The sequence below is a fragment of the Aptenodytes forsteri genome, unplaced genomic scaffold (genome assembly GCF_000699145.1).
Source record: "Aptenodytes forsteri isolate BGI_AS27 unplaced genomic scaffold, ASM69914v1 Scaffold53, whole genome shotgun sequence".
Lineage (NCBI taxonomy): Eukaryota > Metazoa > Chordata > Aves > Sphenisciformes > Spheniscidae > Aptenodytes > Aptenodytes forsteri.
The window spans coordinates 8314024-8333941 of record NW_008795909.1 but is presented as its reverse complement, the minus strand read 5'-3'; the positions used below and the strand labels follow the sequence as shown (position 1 = coordinate 8333941).

The window sequence follows — 19918 nt, the reverse complement described above, 5'->3', positions numbered from 1 at the left end:
AAAGCAAACTGAAGAATATTGGAGAAATTCCTGGTTTTTTCGCTTTTGGAAAGTATTTAAAAAAACCCCAAATCTATATTTGAGGTCAGTGGTTCCCAGCATTATCACATAGCAGTCTCTGTTTCTGAAATTTATATCCTTAATTTTTCAAGTGAGAAAATGAAATGGAATGGAGCCACTAACAAGTGTTCGGATGACTGCATGGCAGTAGTGCTGTTTGCTGTTTGATATAAGGTACATTTGTGAATTTAACTAACAATGTATAGTATTGATTTACTTATGCAAACGATTAAAATAATTTTTATTAAATAAATGGAATGACATACCTTTACTTTGAGGAAGAAAGGTTGTGCAGTCTTTTATTAGCAAATATGTACGTGGCTAATTTTTGCAGTTAGCTGATTGACGGTAGTATAAAATGTTTTTGAAATTGGGAAGCTGAGCACCTTTATAGCATTGTTTCTTCTTTGAGTGTTTATGATATGTATGTGGCATTCATATAGATATGAATGAATGCCCACTATTTTGTTGTGTGGGGTTTTTTTTCCTTTTCCCCAGTGCAGGAAAAGGAGAATGATGAGTGAGGTTAAGTGATACTGACATAAAGTTGATAACTACTTATTAAATAAGTATTTGATTTAACCTGGAGAACTGACTGGTTCTAGAAATTGCAATTGTAAATTAAAAAAAATCCTACAGCCAGAAACCTGTAATTTTTTTTCTATCTGAAACAGCCCCTGTTAAGTGTTCCTGTCTAGTGCTTAATTCAGTCTGTGCCTCAGGACAGTATGGAAAATATGCACATGAAAATACACTGTCCTGAGTCAGTTCTGGCAAAACTGTGGAATGCACAACTTGATCTGCCTTTCCACTGCCGGTGTCCCTTGCCTTTGGCTGCCAGGGAGGAAACTGGGCTGTTTTGGTCTCTTCTGGTACAATGGTTTAATTTACCTCAGTTTCTGTTGTGTTTACCCAATTCCTGGCTCTTGGCTCTCATGAGCCAAGTGAAAGCAGGGACTGTGCCAAAGGCATGAGACATTTTGAACTTGCATATTGCTGCACCTGAGATTTTTACATAATGGAAAGTTTGCAATATAATCATCTCGCAGCAAAATCTTCTAATCTCATTATAATTTCTGCAATTAATGTGTAACTGACCTGAGACATGGCCCATTGGTGTGCAGGAGGGAAATTCTAAATGTGGGTACAAAAAAAAGAAATTGCTGCTTTGAAACAGGAAACAATTCATATGTATTGTTGAAGATACCAGCTCTCCTGAGTGGTACCAGGTTGGTGTGCTGGATTCACTGTGTTCTTGTTAAAGTGTAGGCAGAAGTGTGCTCTAATGGCTGTGCTGGTGTAAGAGCACCAATAGTAGTGTATCTATCACTATTGCTTTAAATGAGACGCCCTTTAGTCTAGGAAATAGGCTGGGTTAACCATAAATGTATTATTCCCTTCTGCCCCATCTAATTTTTTGGAATCTGTCCAAGGACTGATGTAGGTAATCTAGGTATGTGGGACCTTCATGAGCTGTTCTCTCAGTAGTCCTTGATGCCAGGCTTTTCTCTGTGTACTTCTAATGACAAAACAGAAGGATGCCATAGGAGTGGCTATACTGTCTGTGCAATACTGAAAATAGTCATAAACAAAGAGAGCTTTTCATTGGTAAGCCAGAACAAAAGATTTTATCTTTTTAGCATAAAAATAGTCATCTTCTGACAACGTATAAAAGCGAACCTGAGATTTTATACATGTTAAAACTCACTGGTGTAAGAAAAGCAAACTATCATTTTAATCTTAAAAGCTTTGTGGAGGCAGAATGATAATGCTCTCTTAACTGTCCTTAAAAGGTTATGTGTTTTACTCGTTTTTAACACCGTGGAAAACTTGTTGCTGTTTTGATGACGCTGAACCCTGCTATGGGATAAAATAATCAAGATTCTAAAAGAAGCCATAGTCTTTGAAAACTGGATTTTTCTATGGTACCCAAAGTATGTCAGTTTTCTGTAGTATATTAGTTCTGTTCAAAGACGTTAAAACGTTATTCTTAAACATGAGTAAGGAATGGGTGTAGTAGTCAAAAGTGGAGAGGAAAGACTGCACGTGCAAGACAGTGCCTGAAATAAAAGAATGTATTTACTTATGAATGGTGTTGATTAAAAGTATCCGAATCCGTATGAGACTAGTTAATCATTTAATTGAAACTGTTATGACCTAGATAAGGTGCTTTTACTGCAAACTTATCAAATTATGTTTCGAATTTAGTATTTCTCTTGTAATAAATTGCTTTGTAGCAGAAACTGAACTAACTGGTTTTGGTCCTCGTGTTGTTCAGTGTCTTAGAACTGGTAGGCATTTGTCTGTGTCTCTAGGTAAGAAGTGAGTTTTCCTATTTCTTAAGGTCCAAATTTGCTTGCCAACTTTGAGCAGTTACTGAGTTAAACTAGCTCAATAAACTAGAGATAAGAACGAACGTACTGTTGCAGGGCGGATGAATGTCTAGAGCAGCGCTCTGTCACAACTGGTGGCCACAGGCAGGCCCATCTGGAAAAGTTAAGAACAGGGCAAAATGTATGAACATTTTCAGTTCAGGGAGTTGCATAAGTTTGTTGTTTGTTTAATAAACCAGAATGGATCTCTGTTCCAAATGCTTGTCTCCCCTTAAGGTGATATAAACTTCTTGCATCCATGGTGTCCTTTGACAAGTGAAATATATGCTGCCCTTATTTGCAGGAGGGGTTGCTGCTGTCAAAAATTGCTTAAAGGTTTGAAAATAAAGTTTCCTGAATTCCCAAGTTTATCATCCAGTGTCTTGAACCTCTTCAAGCTTGATGTATGAAACTCTGTGTCAATGTTATTTTTATAAGGATTATGCCATGTTATAGAAGTTTAGGTCTTGACCTAAATTGTAAAATTCAAAATAATCTTGCTTTTAATCCTTAGCTTCTTGTTAAGCTGAGCATTTTCTCCTTGTTGATAGATTTGGCTGAAAACTCTATGGAGTTAGCCTGATTATTTCCCCCCCCCCAACCTCTTCTTTCTTCTGATTTCCTTTATCAAAAGGAAAGAATACACAATAATGATTTTGATCTTTTTTTTCTGGTATTATTCTCAGTTATGTGTTTTAATATAGACACAGGGTGGCTGTAATGCTCAAAAGAAGCTGAATTCTCATGTATTTGCTTAAGAAAGCATTGTTCTTCATATTCTGGTGGTGCTGAGATACTCAAAAGTTTCTAACTTCTAAGAAATAACGGGATCATTAAGATTTTGGTAGCATGTGTTTAAATCTCTCTGATGCACATGCTTTGATGTGATATAAAGGCTCATCTAATTCTTAAATGTTTAAAGAATGGAATAGAAAGGTCACTGGTTGTATCAGGAAAAATGCAATTATCAGTTGAGGGGAAGAGGAATGGGAAAGCACGGAGCATTCAGAATAAAATTACTTTGGTTGTTAGTGGTGAAGGGGAGCATGGTGTTTTGGTTTTGTTCTGGGTGAAGTTTTACAGGTTGATTTGTTTTTTGTGTTGAGACTGATGCAACTCACAAAGTAACTTGGTTACAGTGAAAGGGGGGAAGCATACTGTTTAGTTACTAAAGATTGGCTTAATGTCGAAAAGTATGTGAATAGTGAAAGTCAGGAAGTTCATCCCAAATTAGAGATAAAGTTTAAATGCCTTGTATACCTAACAGCATGAACAAAGAAGCAATGAAACAATGGATCCTCCATCTCAGAATTTTTCAATTTAAATGTGTGCCTTTATGGAAGATAGGCTTGGCCAAGGATAGATGACGAATTAGTACAGGAGCACTGCCTGAACAGTTACAGGGCTTGTGTTGTGTTGGAGTAGAATGGTTTAGCTAATAAGTTCCATCAGGTTTTGATCTGTGTTAAGTAGGTATAGCTAACTTAAAGTACTTGAATGTTTTATAATAATGCTAAATAAAGTGGGCTGGGAATTGATGATAGGTTAAGAGTGGGTAACCTCTGTAGAGGTATATTTTTTCAGAATTGGGTAAAAAAACCCAAAACTGCTTACCTTCCATCTTAGCATGTAACGGCCTTCTGGAATATCAAGTTTTAACTTTGAATAAACACTTATTGGCTGGCAAGTAAGCAGATGAAAGCTGCTTTTTTTTTTTTAGAGAGATTTGTATGGGATTTGTGTAGTAAAAATATATCATGATTATTCAAGATGATGACTTTGAATTTGTAATAATAAATAGAATTTGTAATTTTGATTTGTTTGTTTTGCAGCTCCAGTTGTTAACCGATACAACAGAAGAGTATCAGGTATGATTTCATTTTAAGAATTTAATGTTTCTGAAAAAGTTTTGAAATGTGTATTTGACTAAAGGAATTACATTAAAAATGATCTTACTCTTCATCACTGCCTTATTTCTCATACTTCTTGCAGTATTTTTATTTGAAATAATGAGAATTGTTTCTTAATTCACTGTAGAAACCAATGGGTGACACTGAGAGTAGTCTAGAAAACAGTTCTGTGGGTGATCACAGACTATTGAAGCAACTTCAGCAGTAGTAATGATTCTGTCCAGAAAAACTTCCCAGAACTTCTATGCAACATAATAATTATGGCAAAGGCTTGCTTTACAGTGAATTGAAAAAGTGGCAGCTTCTTTCTGCTGGAACACATCTCCTAATCTTCCATGTTGCTAAGAATTTTATCTCTGGTTAGAATGCAGAAATATGGGGGGTTGGGGAGTGTTCCCTCTTTGTGTTGTTTTAGCCCCTTCCTTGTGCAACTGATATTTAAAGTTGTTCGATTTGTGGCTGTTCACTTGTTCTGGAGAAGCAGATTATACTTTTTTGTTTGTTTGTTTTCTGTCTTAACCAATATTAAATGCTTTAACGAGTAGCTGTTATTACCAACAAATTCTTTTTAAAGTTGTTTTTGAACAGTATCACGTGAACAGAATGTTATGTGTCGATGAGAAAGTATTGTATTATATTTTCATTCGAGGTGCAGTGTGGATTGCTTTGCATATGTTACTTTTTTTCTTCAAATACTTAATTGTAACATTTAGCTGGTCTAGAAAGTCGTTATGGTTCTGATTTGAAAAATGTCTTTATAAAAATGCCAATGTGTTCAGTGTTTTCTCTCTAGTTTTCAGTTCAAGTCTACACAGTTTGTAACTTGTGTATATGATCTGACACATTCTTTGGTGTGATAGTTATGGTGGGGCATTGTTGATAATATATATATGGTATATAAATATATATGAGATAAATACATGTTTAATTTTATGTGCAAAATGTCCTTATACCCGTGCAGTTCAGTTGCTTTACTACTAGTTGCTTGGGTATGATTAAGGGTATGACTGTGTATTTATGCCACCAGATATAAAAAATTGTGAGTATAATGAGAACTCATAACTCTTAAAAATTGACAGTGCTGGTAGTTTTGGTATATTATTACATGAGGAGTTTAGGCAAGACAAAACTGTATCTTGAATGATGGAGTTGGATACTCTGATAGTAAATATTGGAAGTCTTACATTGTAGAGTACCTTAATCTGGAGAGTCCCAAGACATTTTCATTTCTCTGCTAATTAAACGAATCCATCCTGGAACCTGCTGATGGGGTAAAATCTTGCAAATGAGAAGTGAATACATCTCAGATTTAAATTTAAATAAAGGCTGAATTATTCCCGAAGTTAAAAAGTTGAGCCTTAATCACAGGGTAGTTGTAATCTTTGTGAACCTTCAATACTGAAATGTAATATTGGTGCTCTCATAGTACTGAGCTACTCTTAGTTAAAAAACAGGTCCCTTCATTGAAGGGGTCTAAAGGTTAATGCGAACAACTAAACAGCAACTGTAAAATTGAATTGCTAACTTATGCAATTAGATTAAGGAGGACTGTTTAGAAGCTTAATAGCACTGCTGCTCCAAGAAGAGCTAGAATAATTCAGAGTTTATGGTACATGTTAGAATTCTCACGGAGACAAACATTAACAGAATATGTATATTTTACTACTGTGTGTTAAATACTTTTCACAATTAAAAAAATATTTTTTTCCTCCACTTTCTATATATACGCTGTACAGGCCATGATCAGTGTGGGATTTGTTAAAATGCAGAAGAGATGTAAATGGCATCCATGCACATACAAGGAGACCCCATTTTCCTTCTCTTCGCAGGAAAAGTACAGAAACCTACTGGTTTGGGGTGGGGGGGAGTTGTTTGGGGGTTTTTTTTGGTTTGTGGGTGTCCCCTTCCCCCCCTGCCCTCCATACCTGCTGCTTCTGTCAAGAAGTTACCCAAATAGGAACGAGACTGGCAGGGTTCTCCTAGGTTATTGAACTCAGCCCCTTGTTATCATAGGCAACCACATTTTGTAATCCTTTGCATAAAATGAATGACTGATTTGTTGATTTTGGTGCTCTGAATTTGGTTTGATTTCCTTGTTAGATGTTTTAGGTTTTAAAAAACTTTTCGTTCTGCAATTTTTATAAGATTTTTTCTTTATAAACCAACAAATAACAACAAATAACAAACCAACATTGCATTATGGATTACTCAGCATAGTATCTAAATGTATCTGGTTTTAACTAATTAAGTAAAGCAGAGCAAACCATGGAGAAGAAAAGCTGACACACAGTTTTTTTGTAATTGCATTTAGTGTATTCTTTTCTGGTCTTCTATTCAGAAGAACTTTCTGCTAGTCCGTGTTGAACCTTGTCAGTCCTACCAGCTGTTGTCATGTTTCCAGTGCAGTGTCCATTTGTAAGGGGAGTAAAGAGCAGAGCTAAATTGTTTGCTGGTATCAAGATTTACATGCACAAAATTGTAGATTTACAGTACTCTGGAAGAACAAAATAGGAGAAGAATTTAAAAACTAACATTTTGAAGAAAAGACTTAAAATTCAAGCAAGAATTTTTCTTTTCTTTTAAGCATTTGGCTGTCCAGGGAATTATGGCATTGCTCTCATTGTTCAGTAGGTCAAGAATGAAAGTTAGAAAAAATATAATTCTAATTAAAGAAAAAGATGATAAAGTAATTGTCTACATTATACATACAGTTTAGGATAGGCTAATAATCGTACTGGTAAATGATTCAACTAGCTATATGTTCTTGGAGACTAACAATTGTGTGTGACCCTCTCCTACACATAGCAGTTACAGAATCTCTTTTAAACTGCTTTATTAACGTCCTCAATATTAAATTTGGAGCATTTACTCCTGCTTAGCTGGGATTAGCTGCCTAAAGATAACAGGATGGTCATGATTCCCTTGGTGCACTAACGCAAATTCTAAGGATACATAAACCCAAAGAAAAAACCTGTTGTAATGATTACTGCATTTTCATTTAGGTGTTTATTTTTAGTTATGAAACATCTAAACCAGGGGCTTTTGACTGTACTGGCAAATATTGCTTTAATGATTGTAAATATTTAGCGGTCGTTCTTTAAGATTTACTCAAAATGTGAGTTTTCTGACACACGTCAAGAATTGGTCAGGAAGTTTATTTTTGCGCTTTTTGAAAACTTTGAGCAAATCAGTTTACCTCTAGCTTATGTAATACCTCAGTAAAATACTTCAAGAAATCAGGATTTAAGGAAGCTGCTTGACAAATGGTAATCTATTAAAAAGGTCAAGCTGACCTTGTACATTAAAACATACCTTGTTTATATTCTTTTTGTCCAAAAGAAGAATGAATTTTATTTCTACGTTTCTCAAGTCATTGACCAAAAGTGATGATACTGCTTTCATATCCCGTAAGTGATAGTAGCACAGTCTCACATACTACTACTTCTTTCTTGCCCTGTAGTACTGAGAACACGGGGATTCATTCTGCTCACTTATGCTCCCCATTTCTGCAACATTTGCTACTTATTCCTCTCCGAGGCTGATGTGTTCCCTGAGGGGGAGGGATAGTGTTGGCTTGCTTGGCATTAAACTCTTCCAAACAGTTCGACAGCTGTAAAGGCTCTGCAGGGAAGCCCATTTGCTGCTTGACCAGAGAAACATGGCTTTGTGCGCTGGTCAGAGATTCAGCCAGCAAAGCAGGGGTCCATGGGTGCGATAGTGGGAAACTCCACAGGCTGTGCAGGAGGGTCATCCTGGAAAAGGGGGACTTATCTAATCATGTTCACAGAATTATTTATAGAAGTGCAGAGTGGTAAAGTAGTGTTCTCATGAAGAGAAACAGCCTTTTCCAGGAAACGCAAGGAGGGAGAAAGAGAAATGAGAGCTTGATGTTCCCCTAGAAATTTATCTAATGAATAGATTACTTGTGTATAGCATGTTTGGCCATGTAACATGTTGAGGTTCCATGGCGTGTGCACAAACCCCAAGCACTGTGTTGGTCAGTTCTAACTTGTATACAAGCTGGTGGCTGACTTGATTAAAATAATCCTCTGTTTGCAAAATCATAAGCTATCCCTACGTAGAAACTAAAAAGGAAAAAAAACCCAAGCCACTAATTTTAAAATCTGCTAGCTATAGGATGCCATAGACTGGTGCCATGGGCAATTTCAGTGCTAATTACCCAGTAGAACAGTCGTCTTGCTGCTGCTCTAAGTGAATTAGCAATGTTTGAGCCTTCTGCTAGTGTGAGTAACTCATGTTACACGGCTTGCTGACTAACTCAGTCTGCCCAGGCTTGGTTTGGATGGCCTGAAAACCATACAGGTTCCTTCCTCCCAAGGGTTGGACTGTGTTGAAATTCATACTTGCTTGATTACGTTTCTTGATCTTCCTCCAAGCATAGGGGCTCCTGACAAGCTTTACTTTGTTAGTCACTTCCTTTTCTGTAGTGAAAGAGACTGCAGAGAATACCAGTGAGTATCTCAGCCCTTGGTTAGTGACTACAGGGTGCAGGGAGGTGGGAGAAATCAGTGATACCTCCTTTCTCAAGTAATAATATCAAAGCTATTTCAAAACTAGAGGGAAGAGAGCATTGGTATTTGTCCCACTATAACAACTGGTTTGTAACATTGAGGAGAATTTTGCTCCTGGCAGTATATGAATGAAAGCTAATTGTGATTTTGGAATGAAGAGTGTGACGCCTACTGCAGTCTCACTTGGGCATAGTTTCTCCTCTTTTAGTTTTAGCATGTTTCAGAAAAGTAAAGTTTTTTGCTGATTTCTGTATTGCCCTTTCTAGACACCTTTGATTCATTCCACAGAACACCCACTCTCCAGCAGACTTGCTGACTTCTTCATGGGATAGAAAAAAATCTGACAAAGTATGACACCCATACCATACACATGTGACAGAAGGTTTTCATCTGTTTTCTCCAATTATTTCTGTTTATCTGAGTGACCTGGTATAATTTCTCTCTTGCATACGCCTGTACTCCCTCCTCAATCTTCTTCTGGCCTCTCTGGGATAGGAATGAGATTACAGTTTTCATGTTCAATAACTATATAAGCAGAATAATTGAATTCTATAATCTAGGGAAGCAATATATGATAGCTATTTCCCTAATATTTTTATACCAGTGAAGTAACATGACTGTCAGGATCTGTGACTATTTTCATGTTAATACAAAAAGTAATGAAATGAACAAGACTTCCTTCACTTAGTCCCTTTAGTAGGGCAGCTTTCAGCAGAGACTCAGTGAAGTGAGAAGGATCAAATCTGCTGTCCCTGGAATCAGGTGATAAGCCCTCTCCTAAGATATGATTGCTCAATAAATGTTTACATATGTAGAGGATAATTTTGTTTGAATGTTACTGAATCCTGTTTTCCTGTGTATAGCGAACATTAACATTGTTGGGGACACTGACATTTAACATTGTCAGTGTCCCCAAAAAATGTTGGGTTTGGAATCAGTATTTTTGACGTTTCTCTTCTCTCTAGCAATCTGATATGACAGTATGTTTTTGGGTTTCCCCTCCCCCCCCCCCCCAATCTTCATGTAACATTTTAACATGCTATTTTTAGAGGGTGTAGGTATAAAATTTTGTATTTGAATAATGTGTAAATTGATGTTCCCTACCAGTTTCTGGCTTTTTCTTTCCTCATAAGATAAACTTCCATAGGAGGCCATTGGTTCTTCAAACTCACCGGTTCTTCTCCATTTTGACAATGGGGACTCTACCTTGAATTCTTCATTCTTCTGGCTCCTACCAAAGATGAGCAATCATCTCATAAAGTATATATGTTGTTAAAGTCTGATATCTCTCTGGGTTTTTTAGTGAGATACAGCATTTTCTTCACACCCTGGCAAGTTGAGATGTCAGGATATGATAATATTACACATAGTAAAATCTTTTTAGTAGCTTTTAGCCTTTTAAAATGACAGCTTTTAAAAAAATCATTTCCTAAGAAAGCTTTTATGTTAAATATTGCCATGCAGCATGTTAGTATTTGGTAAAGAATACCATTTTGGGATCCTGTTAAATTAGGACATCTAAATAGCAGCAATGAGGCAAGAGGCAACACTTCTTTTGGGAGGTTGTTTTGAGTATTTTCTCTTGCAGAAGTGATTAAATCTCATCACTCCAAATCATCAAGGGAGGAAGACTGAGTAACTAACTTTCTCTGTGCCATTCTCTTTGCTTTTTACTTACTAGACTATGATTATCAGCAAATGACTTGAAAATCATGATCTGGTTTCTTCTCTTGCAGCTCTTTAATGAATTTCTATATTGATTATGCACTATTTTACAAAACTGATGGCATAATAACTTCTGCTGAAAGGTTTTCAGGTAGATGATAAATTGTAAGTGACTTTTGAGTTCAAAAATTCACATTTTTACAAATAGCACAAACAGCTTTCCTATTTCAACAACCTGATGCTTCTATCATTTTTTGCTAGCCCTAATGATAGCAAAACTGATATCATAACTAGAGTGAAAATAATTCATTTTGAAAAATGTTGATATGAGCAAAAGCCAAGTGTGTGGGATGACAGATGAAAGTGGTGATAAATTGTGTGGGTGTTCTCCTGTAAGAAAGTGCCTGAATCATTATTCATTAAAAAAAAAAAAAGCTTGTTTTCTCTGTTTGCAGTATGGGGACTTATTTAAAAATTCTTGGCATGTAATTGGCATTCAGTGAATAATGAAAAGCTTATTTTTGGAAATTAACAGTCGTGACTTCACAATTACTTGGATTTCACACTGTTGTGAATAATTCTGCTTGTAATTGCTAGATTTTTTTATGACCTAAAGAGAAATACAACACTCAATGAGCATCCTTATTTAAAACTTAAGTCAGTGCAATACCTGGTCAGATGAAATCTGATCCAATCTACTCAATGCAAATATAAGTGAATGTAAGTGCTACAGTGAAGTAGAATTCATTGAGGTTTCCTCTTTTTTTATTTATTCTTTCTAGATAATTGTTCATGCTTATAGTGTTACATAATGATTAAAAGTTGTTCATCTGAAGTCACATATTTTAACTCAAATTAGTCCTTATTAATCGGGAGAATAAGGTATAGCTATGCACATTTATTAAGCAATTAATGCAGTAAGGAACAGTTTTTCAAAAGTATTCAGGTGGCAGAAGGTGCAGGTGGTTAACTTTCAGTAAGACATTTATTGTAAAAGAATTAAAGAAGCCTACATAAATGCTAGTCCATATCTTTAGATACATAAATACTTTTGAAAATATCAGCCTTCAGCTGATTTTTTTTAATAAATTGTCATTCTCACTTTTTGATGGGTTGGAATTTAATTTTCTTTTTTTGAGGTGAGATGGAAAAGAGGAGAATTGCCTTTTTTTTTTCCCTTTTGTTTTGAACCCAACCTGTTTTTTAACACGTAAATTAAAGCCCAAATGAAAATATTCCCACATGGTTTGTTGTGCACAAGAAACTGGAAGCAAACACACTGGAGGAAGGCTCAAAATGCATGTTATGATGCAGGCTAAAAAAGCAGTTTTATACGTAGTGCAAAGCATGGTGCTGTGATGTATATATCTGGAGTGACCTCGGGATTTAGGTGTGCTTTGCATTTTTCTTGTGAATAAATAAGGCAGCACTTTATCCCTTTTGTAATATAAAGTTTTAGACAAAGTCATAGATGTAATGCTCTTATACCAATTAATACACTCCTGGCAAGTTTAGGTTGCTGTAACTTCAGATTAAACGTGAAATGGATTGAATAGTCCATGTAGGGCAGAAAAGTTTAAACATACCTGATTTGAATATGAAAGGATATCCGCTGTGTTTTCAGAAACTTCACTCAGTCAATTTTAACACCAGAACACCTTGATGAGACTGTGCGTACTCCAAATAATGCAAAGCTTTAGTCAGCATGCTAAAAAACTAGCTACAGGGAGTATAATGGGTTTAAACCCATCTCAGTTAGAAATTGCTGTGAGCTCTTTTATAGTGCTCTCATTTAAAGAGAGCCTTAAATCAAGGCTTGACTTTGGGAGATGGCTTGTGCATGGGTTCTTGGCTGCCTGAAACACTCACCTGATTCAAATTAGCGTACCTGAATGTATGTTTTTCCCATGTCTCCAAAATTTGGGATAGGAAGGAGTGTAATCTTCTTAAACTCACTAATCTTCTGTAACAGAAAAACACAGAACTAAGAGGTTGGAAATAAAGCACGCTACTTCTAACTGATGAAGTTCTGCTTAATACTAGTCTTTTGCCAGACTACTTCAACTGTGTAGTTCCTGTAAATGAAATCCATTTGTTCAGTGAGACACTGAAGTCAGGAGTTGAAGTCAAATAGTTACGCCTTCCCCATTACTAGCAATCACCAGGGCATCTGAGTTGCTCAGCAGCTGCACAGAAATGGGGGTAGCTGGTGGGTTTTTCATCAAGGGATCGGACAGTAGGTTTCCACATTCCCTGCTTTGCCTGCCTGCCAGGACAGGAAGCACTCGTTTCAAAGCACAGGGACCTGGGGGCTTCCACATCACCACTCTGCACACAGCCCTCTTGTGTCAAAGCCATACTACTTTTATATTGTTCACTGTTGCTACAGGTAGATAGGCAATACTTGTTCCATTAGGGGTAATGCGATTTTTTTAATCTATTTGGACATTCTCTGGAAATCTTTAAATATCATATCTAAGTTGCTGAACCATTAATTTCAGAAATGCCTTCTAACACACTGACATCCTTCAATTCTCTGTCACGATAGATGTCAGAAAGATGTGGGTAATTTTCATTGCTAAGTATCTGCTCTGCTCTAACGCACAAGTGCTTCAGCATACTTTTCGCAAGATGCTGGTGGTTCTTTTAAAATATTATGTGCTTTATTGCAGGTTTAGCTATTCACATATCAGATTTGCAAGTATAAAATCAACAAATGCCTTCGTCTGGAAACTGAAAGAGAATTTCTTATTTCTAGACTGGAAAAACACTTTTTCTGTTTTATTCCTCAGCTAGATTATCTTTTTTATCTACTGTTTTCAACTAAAAGCCTGTAAGATTCATGCCCTTTTGTTGGAAGGTATATATTTGAGCCATTTCTTGGAACTTGTGGTGTTTTGATGTGAACTGAATGTAAAATGAACATTCTCCATGCTGTTTTTAAACACAGTGATAACTTTATCTCAGTTATCAGGCACGTAAACATTTTTGGTGCTTAATTTCTGGTTTTATCTGCCTTGCTTACGTAACCATTTAGAAATGTGGTAAGATTTATGTGATGGGCTAAACCAGAAGATCAGTAAAGCAGAAGGCTTACTTCTACAATTGTGAATCTGGGTGCTCTGAAATAGTAGTAGCATCATGTTTTCCAGGAAACCTTTTTTTATGGATGACTATCTCATCGGTAAGGCTCTCTTAGAAGGCTTGAACAAGGTCAGCAGCATGTTTATCCATTTCAGTCTTCTGATTTCTGAACTTGCAATAATAAAGCTTGCTTCATTTGAATTTCTCAGGCTGCACCGCACGGAATAATAATGTGTAACTCTAAAATACCCTGCTGCCATTTCAAGACTTTTGTTTAGACGTGGTAAAGGGAGTTGGAAACAGAAGTAGCAAATTTTAAACTACTGTTTAAGATCAAAGGGGCAATATTTTTGGGTTTGGTTGTTACCATGTCAGAGCTGTGAACTCCTTTGATACTGCCACGTGGAAAGCTTTCATATTTTTAATTAGTCCTCTACCACGACGGAAAGCTTTTTGTTATTTTTATTTTTCATGCAGACTCAACTCTTACTGCAAGGTCCAGAACGCACCAGTGTCTGATGGGATACTGGGCTCTACTGTTATGAATAGAGACATGGAAGCCAAAAGTGCAGGAGCCCTAGCTGTGGCTTAGTTCGCAGATGATGTCTATGAAATCAGGTAGTCTTGTCCCTAGGCTTCTCCAGCTGTACAGGAGAGAGACTACTTGCAGAGTGCTACGTTTTATCTACAGAGTGCTTTCACGATAAGGCCTCTGTAAATTGTAGGATTTCAAATTATCAAAAATTACAGTCTAGGAATTATGTAGAATTATTGGAATGTATGCACAAATGTGTATTTAGATGATCTAGAAGCATTTTATTCAGTTATTTTTGCCAGTGTTTTATTCTATGAAACAAAGTAGCCTCATGACTATTATTCTCCAGCACCTGGCTTCTGTGAGGTGGGGGGGTATGACCCTTTAACCACTTGTGAGCACGTAAATTGGAAGGATAAGCTAAAGCACTTTGCATAACTCATACATAAAGGCATTAAGTGAAAGTTGTGCCTCTATATAATTAAACAGGCAACTACTTAAAGCAAATACAATGATAAAGCTGTTGGTTACAGAGTGCTTTCACGATAAGGCCTCTGTAAATTGTAGGATTTCAAATTATCAAAAATTACAGTCTAGGAATTATGTAGAATTATTGGAATGTATGCACAAATGTGTATTTAGATGATCTAGAAGCATTTTATTCAGTTATTTTTGCCAGTGTTTTATTCTATGAAACAAAGTAGCCTCATGACTATTATTCTCCAGCACCTGGCTTCTGTGAGGTGGGGGGGTATGACCCTTTAACCACTTGTGAGCACGTAAATTGGAAGGATAAGCTAAAGCACTTTGCATAACTCATACATAAAGGCATTAAGTGAAAGTTGTGCCTCTATATAATTAAACAGGCAACTACTTAAAGCAAATACAATGATAAACAGCTGTTGGTTTAATTAAAAAAAAAGAAAAAGTCAATTGTCATGTTTATCTGGTTATACCAAAGAGGTAGGAGAAGAGCCTGAGAGAATTCTATCCCCAGTCCTGCATTGGCACAAGTTTTTTAATTGCTCCTGAGTAGGAGGATTTAAATAAAGATACACAGGCTGAGGATTGTCTTCTGAAGTTTCCTTGCAGTTCAGTAGGATGCCTTCCTCCCCCAGTTTGCCTCTTACTTTGACAGGAAATGTCTTTCTGTAATAGATCCCAGGAGCAGGTTCTCAATAAGGAGCCTTTGGTCTATTATTGTCTAGTGCTGTATGCCCCTGTGACGAGTGGGATGGCCGTGGCAAAGCCAGGCCTGTCAGTTAACTTGGGGCGGTTTCCATGCTAGATACTGTATGCTGCAGAAGGAGTTAAGCAAAACAAAATAAAAAAACCAAACCCTGAACAAAGCCTACCTAGAAATAATAACTAAGTAGGAATGCATTGTGTTGTAAGTTAAAAGTGCTTTATGTTTGTCTTTAAAATCTAGTTGAAGCAGTATTGTCTGTATGTAATGCTTTCATTGTATGTATGTAAAGATATAAATCTAAAAGAGACTGTGATTATTTACTTTCCGTTTATTATTCTAGGTCTTTCATCATGAAAGTTCTTGTTTGGCCCTAGGGAGATGTAATTTTAAATACTTTGCCAAATCTTCCTGTAGTGGAAGAAAAAATTTAATTCGTGGCTGTAATTTAATTTGTGGCTGTATTATTTTAATGGCTGTTTTCCTGTAATGCATTGTCTAAATTGTTTTACTCTATATCTGATGATAAAGCCTTTTAAATAAACATTGTAAACCGGATTTTTATTAATCTATATCAATTTAGTAAAAATATTTGAAAAATGCATTCAGAATATATAAAATAAATGTATATATGGAAATAGTTGTCAACCAATTGTCATAATGTTAAAGGGCTTATTATATTGCCTGTACTTACACATCTTGGGGGAAAAGATGTCTGTGTGTGTGTAGAGTTGGATTTCCTACAAAGAAAAAAAATACATTATCATAAAAGGTGGCATTTATAATTGATTATGCAGTCTGTTCTGAACTCATGACTGAAATGCAGTATGAAGTAGGAGTGTGTGACACTGGCATTACAGTTTTGTCACAAGCCATTGTCAGTGGAACTGTGGCATTTCTGTCTTGATGGAGAGAAAACAAGCTGGAGAAGTCTGATTTAGATAATACTACTGGAAAGTACATAATCTTACTGAGGGAACAGTTGTCAAAGGTTTCTAAAGGCAAGGATAGCAAGCACTGTAATACATCATCCAGTTCTCTTAAATGCCCCAACCTCCCTGGGGAAAAAACATCTATCCAGAATTGTGCCTTGGGGTAGCTTTGAACTGGAGTGCGTCCTTTCAAGCTCTGCCTGTGACCTCAGTTTTACGATTCTGTAACAAACTAGCGGGCCTTGAGAAATATCAATAACATCCACATCAGAGATGGGCATTTTCGAGTTGAATTAGGGGTAAGCCAGGTGAACATTGTCACCTGTTTCTGTGTATGTACAATAGTACAGAGAGGCAATGCTGGCTTTTCGCAGAGCTGGGTGAAACAGTGCAGGATTTTAGGGCCTTACAGGCTTATCAGTGTCTCATCGGCTTCTTTGCCTAACAAAATGATCTGTGCAGCTTTCCAACCTGAGCAGGCTTTGGGACCACGTGCAGAGCTGCGCCTGAACCTGTAATCCTTGTTGGGCTGATCTGGTTGGCACAGCCATGCTGAGTGACTTTGTATCTTAGTAATTAATCTGTAACGCAGAACAACTCTGCCTGTGAAGAACCGAGTTGATTTTATTTTAATTTCCTTTTAACTTTAAATGAAACTTGAAGCTGTTTCCAGAACTGAAAACCCATTCTTTTCCTTTGCCACCTAAATTCATTGTTTCTAAATACTTCTCAACTGAAAAATCTTACACTTGATTTGACATATATGGTCATGCAAGTGGTTGTGTGTTTGAATATTCTGTGTTTGTATTTGATAAAGATTTGAGGGGGTGTTGTTTGCTCAAGTCCCAGTCATTGTAAGTCGTGTCTTAGTTATGCATCTTTGAGAATTAAGAATGAAGTCAGGAGGTGGTACTGCTGTGGGTACTCCTGCATCTGGGGATTTTCGTATGGCACATAAACTGGAAGAGAAATACCAGTCTTGTAAGACCTGAGGTCCGAGTTTTGGGCTGGTGCAATGAAATTCTTTTTAACTAAAAATTTACACTTGATTTCAGTCAGTTCTCATTAGTGAATTGAAGGCTGAAACAGCTGATTTTCCTGCAGATGGCTTAACTGTTTCTCGGGTTTCAGTGTTGCTTTTCATTCTAACTGTCATAAATGTGAAAATTGTTCAGGTAGTGCAAATGGATGCAGGTTCTGTTTCCCACTTGCTGGATCGAGGTATGAATCTGTCATCTGCTTTGACACGGTGAGATCTTTAACTCGGGAAACAAAGTGCAATTTCTAAACCAGAAAGTTCTGAGCTATCCAGCAACAGAAGTGAGAGGAAACTTGAAGTTGTTTCCCAAGTGCAGAAAATCATGTTGAGCTGTGTATAAGCTCTTTTTAAGCTTCCGAAGTTCATCTCGACTACATAGTTTTGGAAGTGCCTGCTTTAGCAACTCAGCTGTCAAAGAGGGAATGACAAGCCACTGGAAGTGGTCACCTTTCCAGCTGGCATAGTGCTCCCAGAAGAGGCTATGCATCTGTCCCTTGGGAGACAGACTTACAAAATGTTTGAAGCTTTGGCAAACTCAAATGCAAAGAACGTCGCCTTAAAAATGGTGCAAGATTACTGCTCTGAATAAATAACTGGCAAAGTTGTTCTGCATGTACTGCTCCGGGTGGATTTTCATTAATGGGTCTCATAGGATCAGTTGGAGGTAATGCATCCTCAGAAGTAAAGACGAGTGAATAGGATTTCACTCTGAAGCACAGAAGGTGCCATCCAAAATTGCAAAGAGAATATGACAGAGCATGTCTTTGCTACTTCTTCCAATAGCAAAAATATTAACAATGCATTCACCTTGCATAAAACGTAGAATTTTCATGTCCAATATGAAAATTTTTCCTCCTCTTGTGTGTGTCCGAAGGTCTTCAGGCCTCAGCCTCTTGGCTACTAATTTGAAAAAAAGGAACAGTGATCTCTCAATTACCGGGATGGTATGCATTTCTCACAAAGGCTTTATTTGCTTATGGGAGCTAAATGCTGAGCTATTATGCAGATTTGCATAGAGTGCAAGGACTTTGATCTTGACAAAACACATATTTTGCAGGACAATATTATCTTGGGAGCAATTAAAACTTGCATAAACAAAGGTGGTGTTTGTACTAGCAAACTTTTCTTGCTACTTCTCATTCTCTCCCCACCCCGTGCTTCCCCCTCACCCATCCACTGCTGATGTCATTGCTGCAGCTAGAAAGATCTTTGTTGCTTTCAGATGCTGTCACCTGCATAACAAAGCAGCGCTCGAGTTGTATAATTTCTGAGCCTTCAGAAGTGTTAACAGATGTGCCTGTTCTTGAAAGCCAAAGGAGGTGCCATATGAGGAGAAAGCTAAACTAGCTGTAGAAGCTGCAGAAGCTAAGTGAGACTAAATGTAGATAGTAGGATAAAAGCCTGAATTTCTTTTTATCTTACAGCTTCTTAAAACTGAAAACTGTTTTTTTATGTCCCAAAGCTATTTGAACTATGTGGATAGATCTGGAAGGAAGCTTGGTCTGCATGATATATGCTGATACAGCTGTAGTATTGGAAATACGTAATTGGGGTGTGTGTCACACTTGTATATAACTTTCACTGATGCATTCATGCTTAGCGTTTGCTCACGGGCAGAGTTGTGCTTAAAATCTCACATAGGAAACGTGTGATTTCAGAAGTCACTTCAAATTATATCACGATATTTGTGAGCTTTAGGTTGCACATTAAGAAAAACTTCTTCCCCAGGAGGGCGGTGGAGCAGGTTAGCCAGAGAGATGTGCACCCTTCACGCAGAGAGGTTTCCAGGTCAGCCCCAATCTAGCATTGCAGATAGCTCCCCTTTAAGGGTTAGGTTGGACTGGATGACCTTCAGAGAGAGATCCCTTCCAACTGCTGTTTCAATGAGTCTGAAAAGATGCTACCAACACATCTCTTCGGGATAATCTTGTGGGAATAAGCTTGCCTTGGAGTACCTGTTTTATTGGGACACTGAAATAGTTAATATGTGAATTCAGTCATGTGTAAAATAGTGAGGCAGGTATGTTTTCACTCTGTCAAGATGAAAGATCAAATGGTTTTTCATTGGGACTGGCTGTACTGTAACCTGCAAATGACTAACCTTCAGGAGTCCTGAAATTAACTTCCATAGATTTCTGACAGGGGTTGGCAGAGTTTAGGGTACTTACGAGGGTTCTTTTCAGTCGGAAGAATAGAGAAGCAACACTGAGCACAGATAACATGAAACATTGAAGGTAAAACTGACACATAGATCTTGACAGGTAATATGTTCACTAGTGCAGACTTCCACAAGTTATTTACCAATTAAAAATAGTGGAAAGAAAAACTGGACGTATTGCGACATAAACCACAGGATGGTATTGACGTAATGTTTGCCTTTTCCTTGCATTAGTCATGTTTTAAAATATTTGGAAAATGCTGTTGGTTGTTAGGTATTAATATGAGTAGGCTGAAGAGCTTTCTGTGGGCTTTCCAGCATATCGCAATATTAATTTAAGCTTGAGGTCAGAATTAATCATTTTTGTCTTTCTCCCCTTTTTTTTAACCATCCCACAACAGATATGTTACATTGTGTTACAGCTCTGCCTGCAAGTAAATAAAGT

The 19918-nt window shown here is 37.1% G+C and overlaps 1 protein-coding gene across 1 annotated transcript in view; it reads left to right on the top strand.

Moving 5' to 3' along the window:
• Nucleotides 1-3615: 3615 nt before the first annotated feature.
• Nucleotides 3616-19918, top strand: part of PRKAR2A (protein kinase cAMP-dependent type II regulatory subunit alpha) — a 44440-nt gene continuing 28137 nt past the window's right edge. Inside the window, exons 1-2 of the mRNA XM_009284520.1 lie at nt 3616-3625; nt 4265-4300. Of these exons, the coding sequence (XP_009282795.1) occupies nt 3616-3625; nt 4265-4300 (46 nt within the window). The remainder of the gene's footprint in view (nt 3626-4264; nt 4301-19918) is intronic.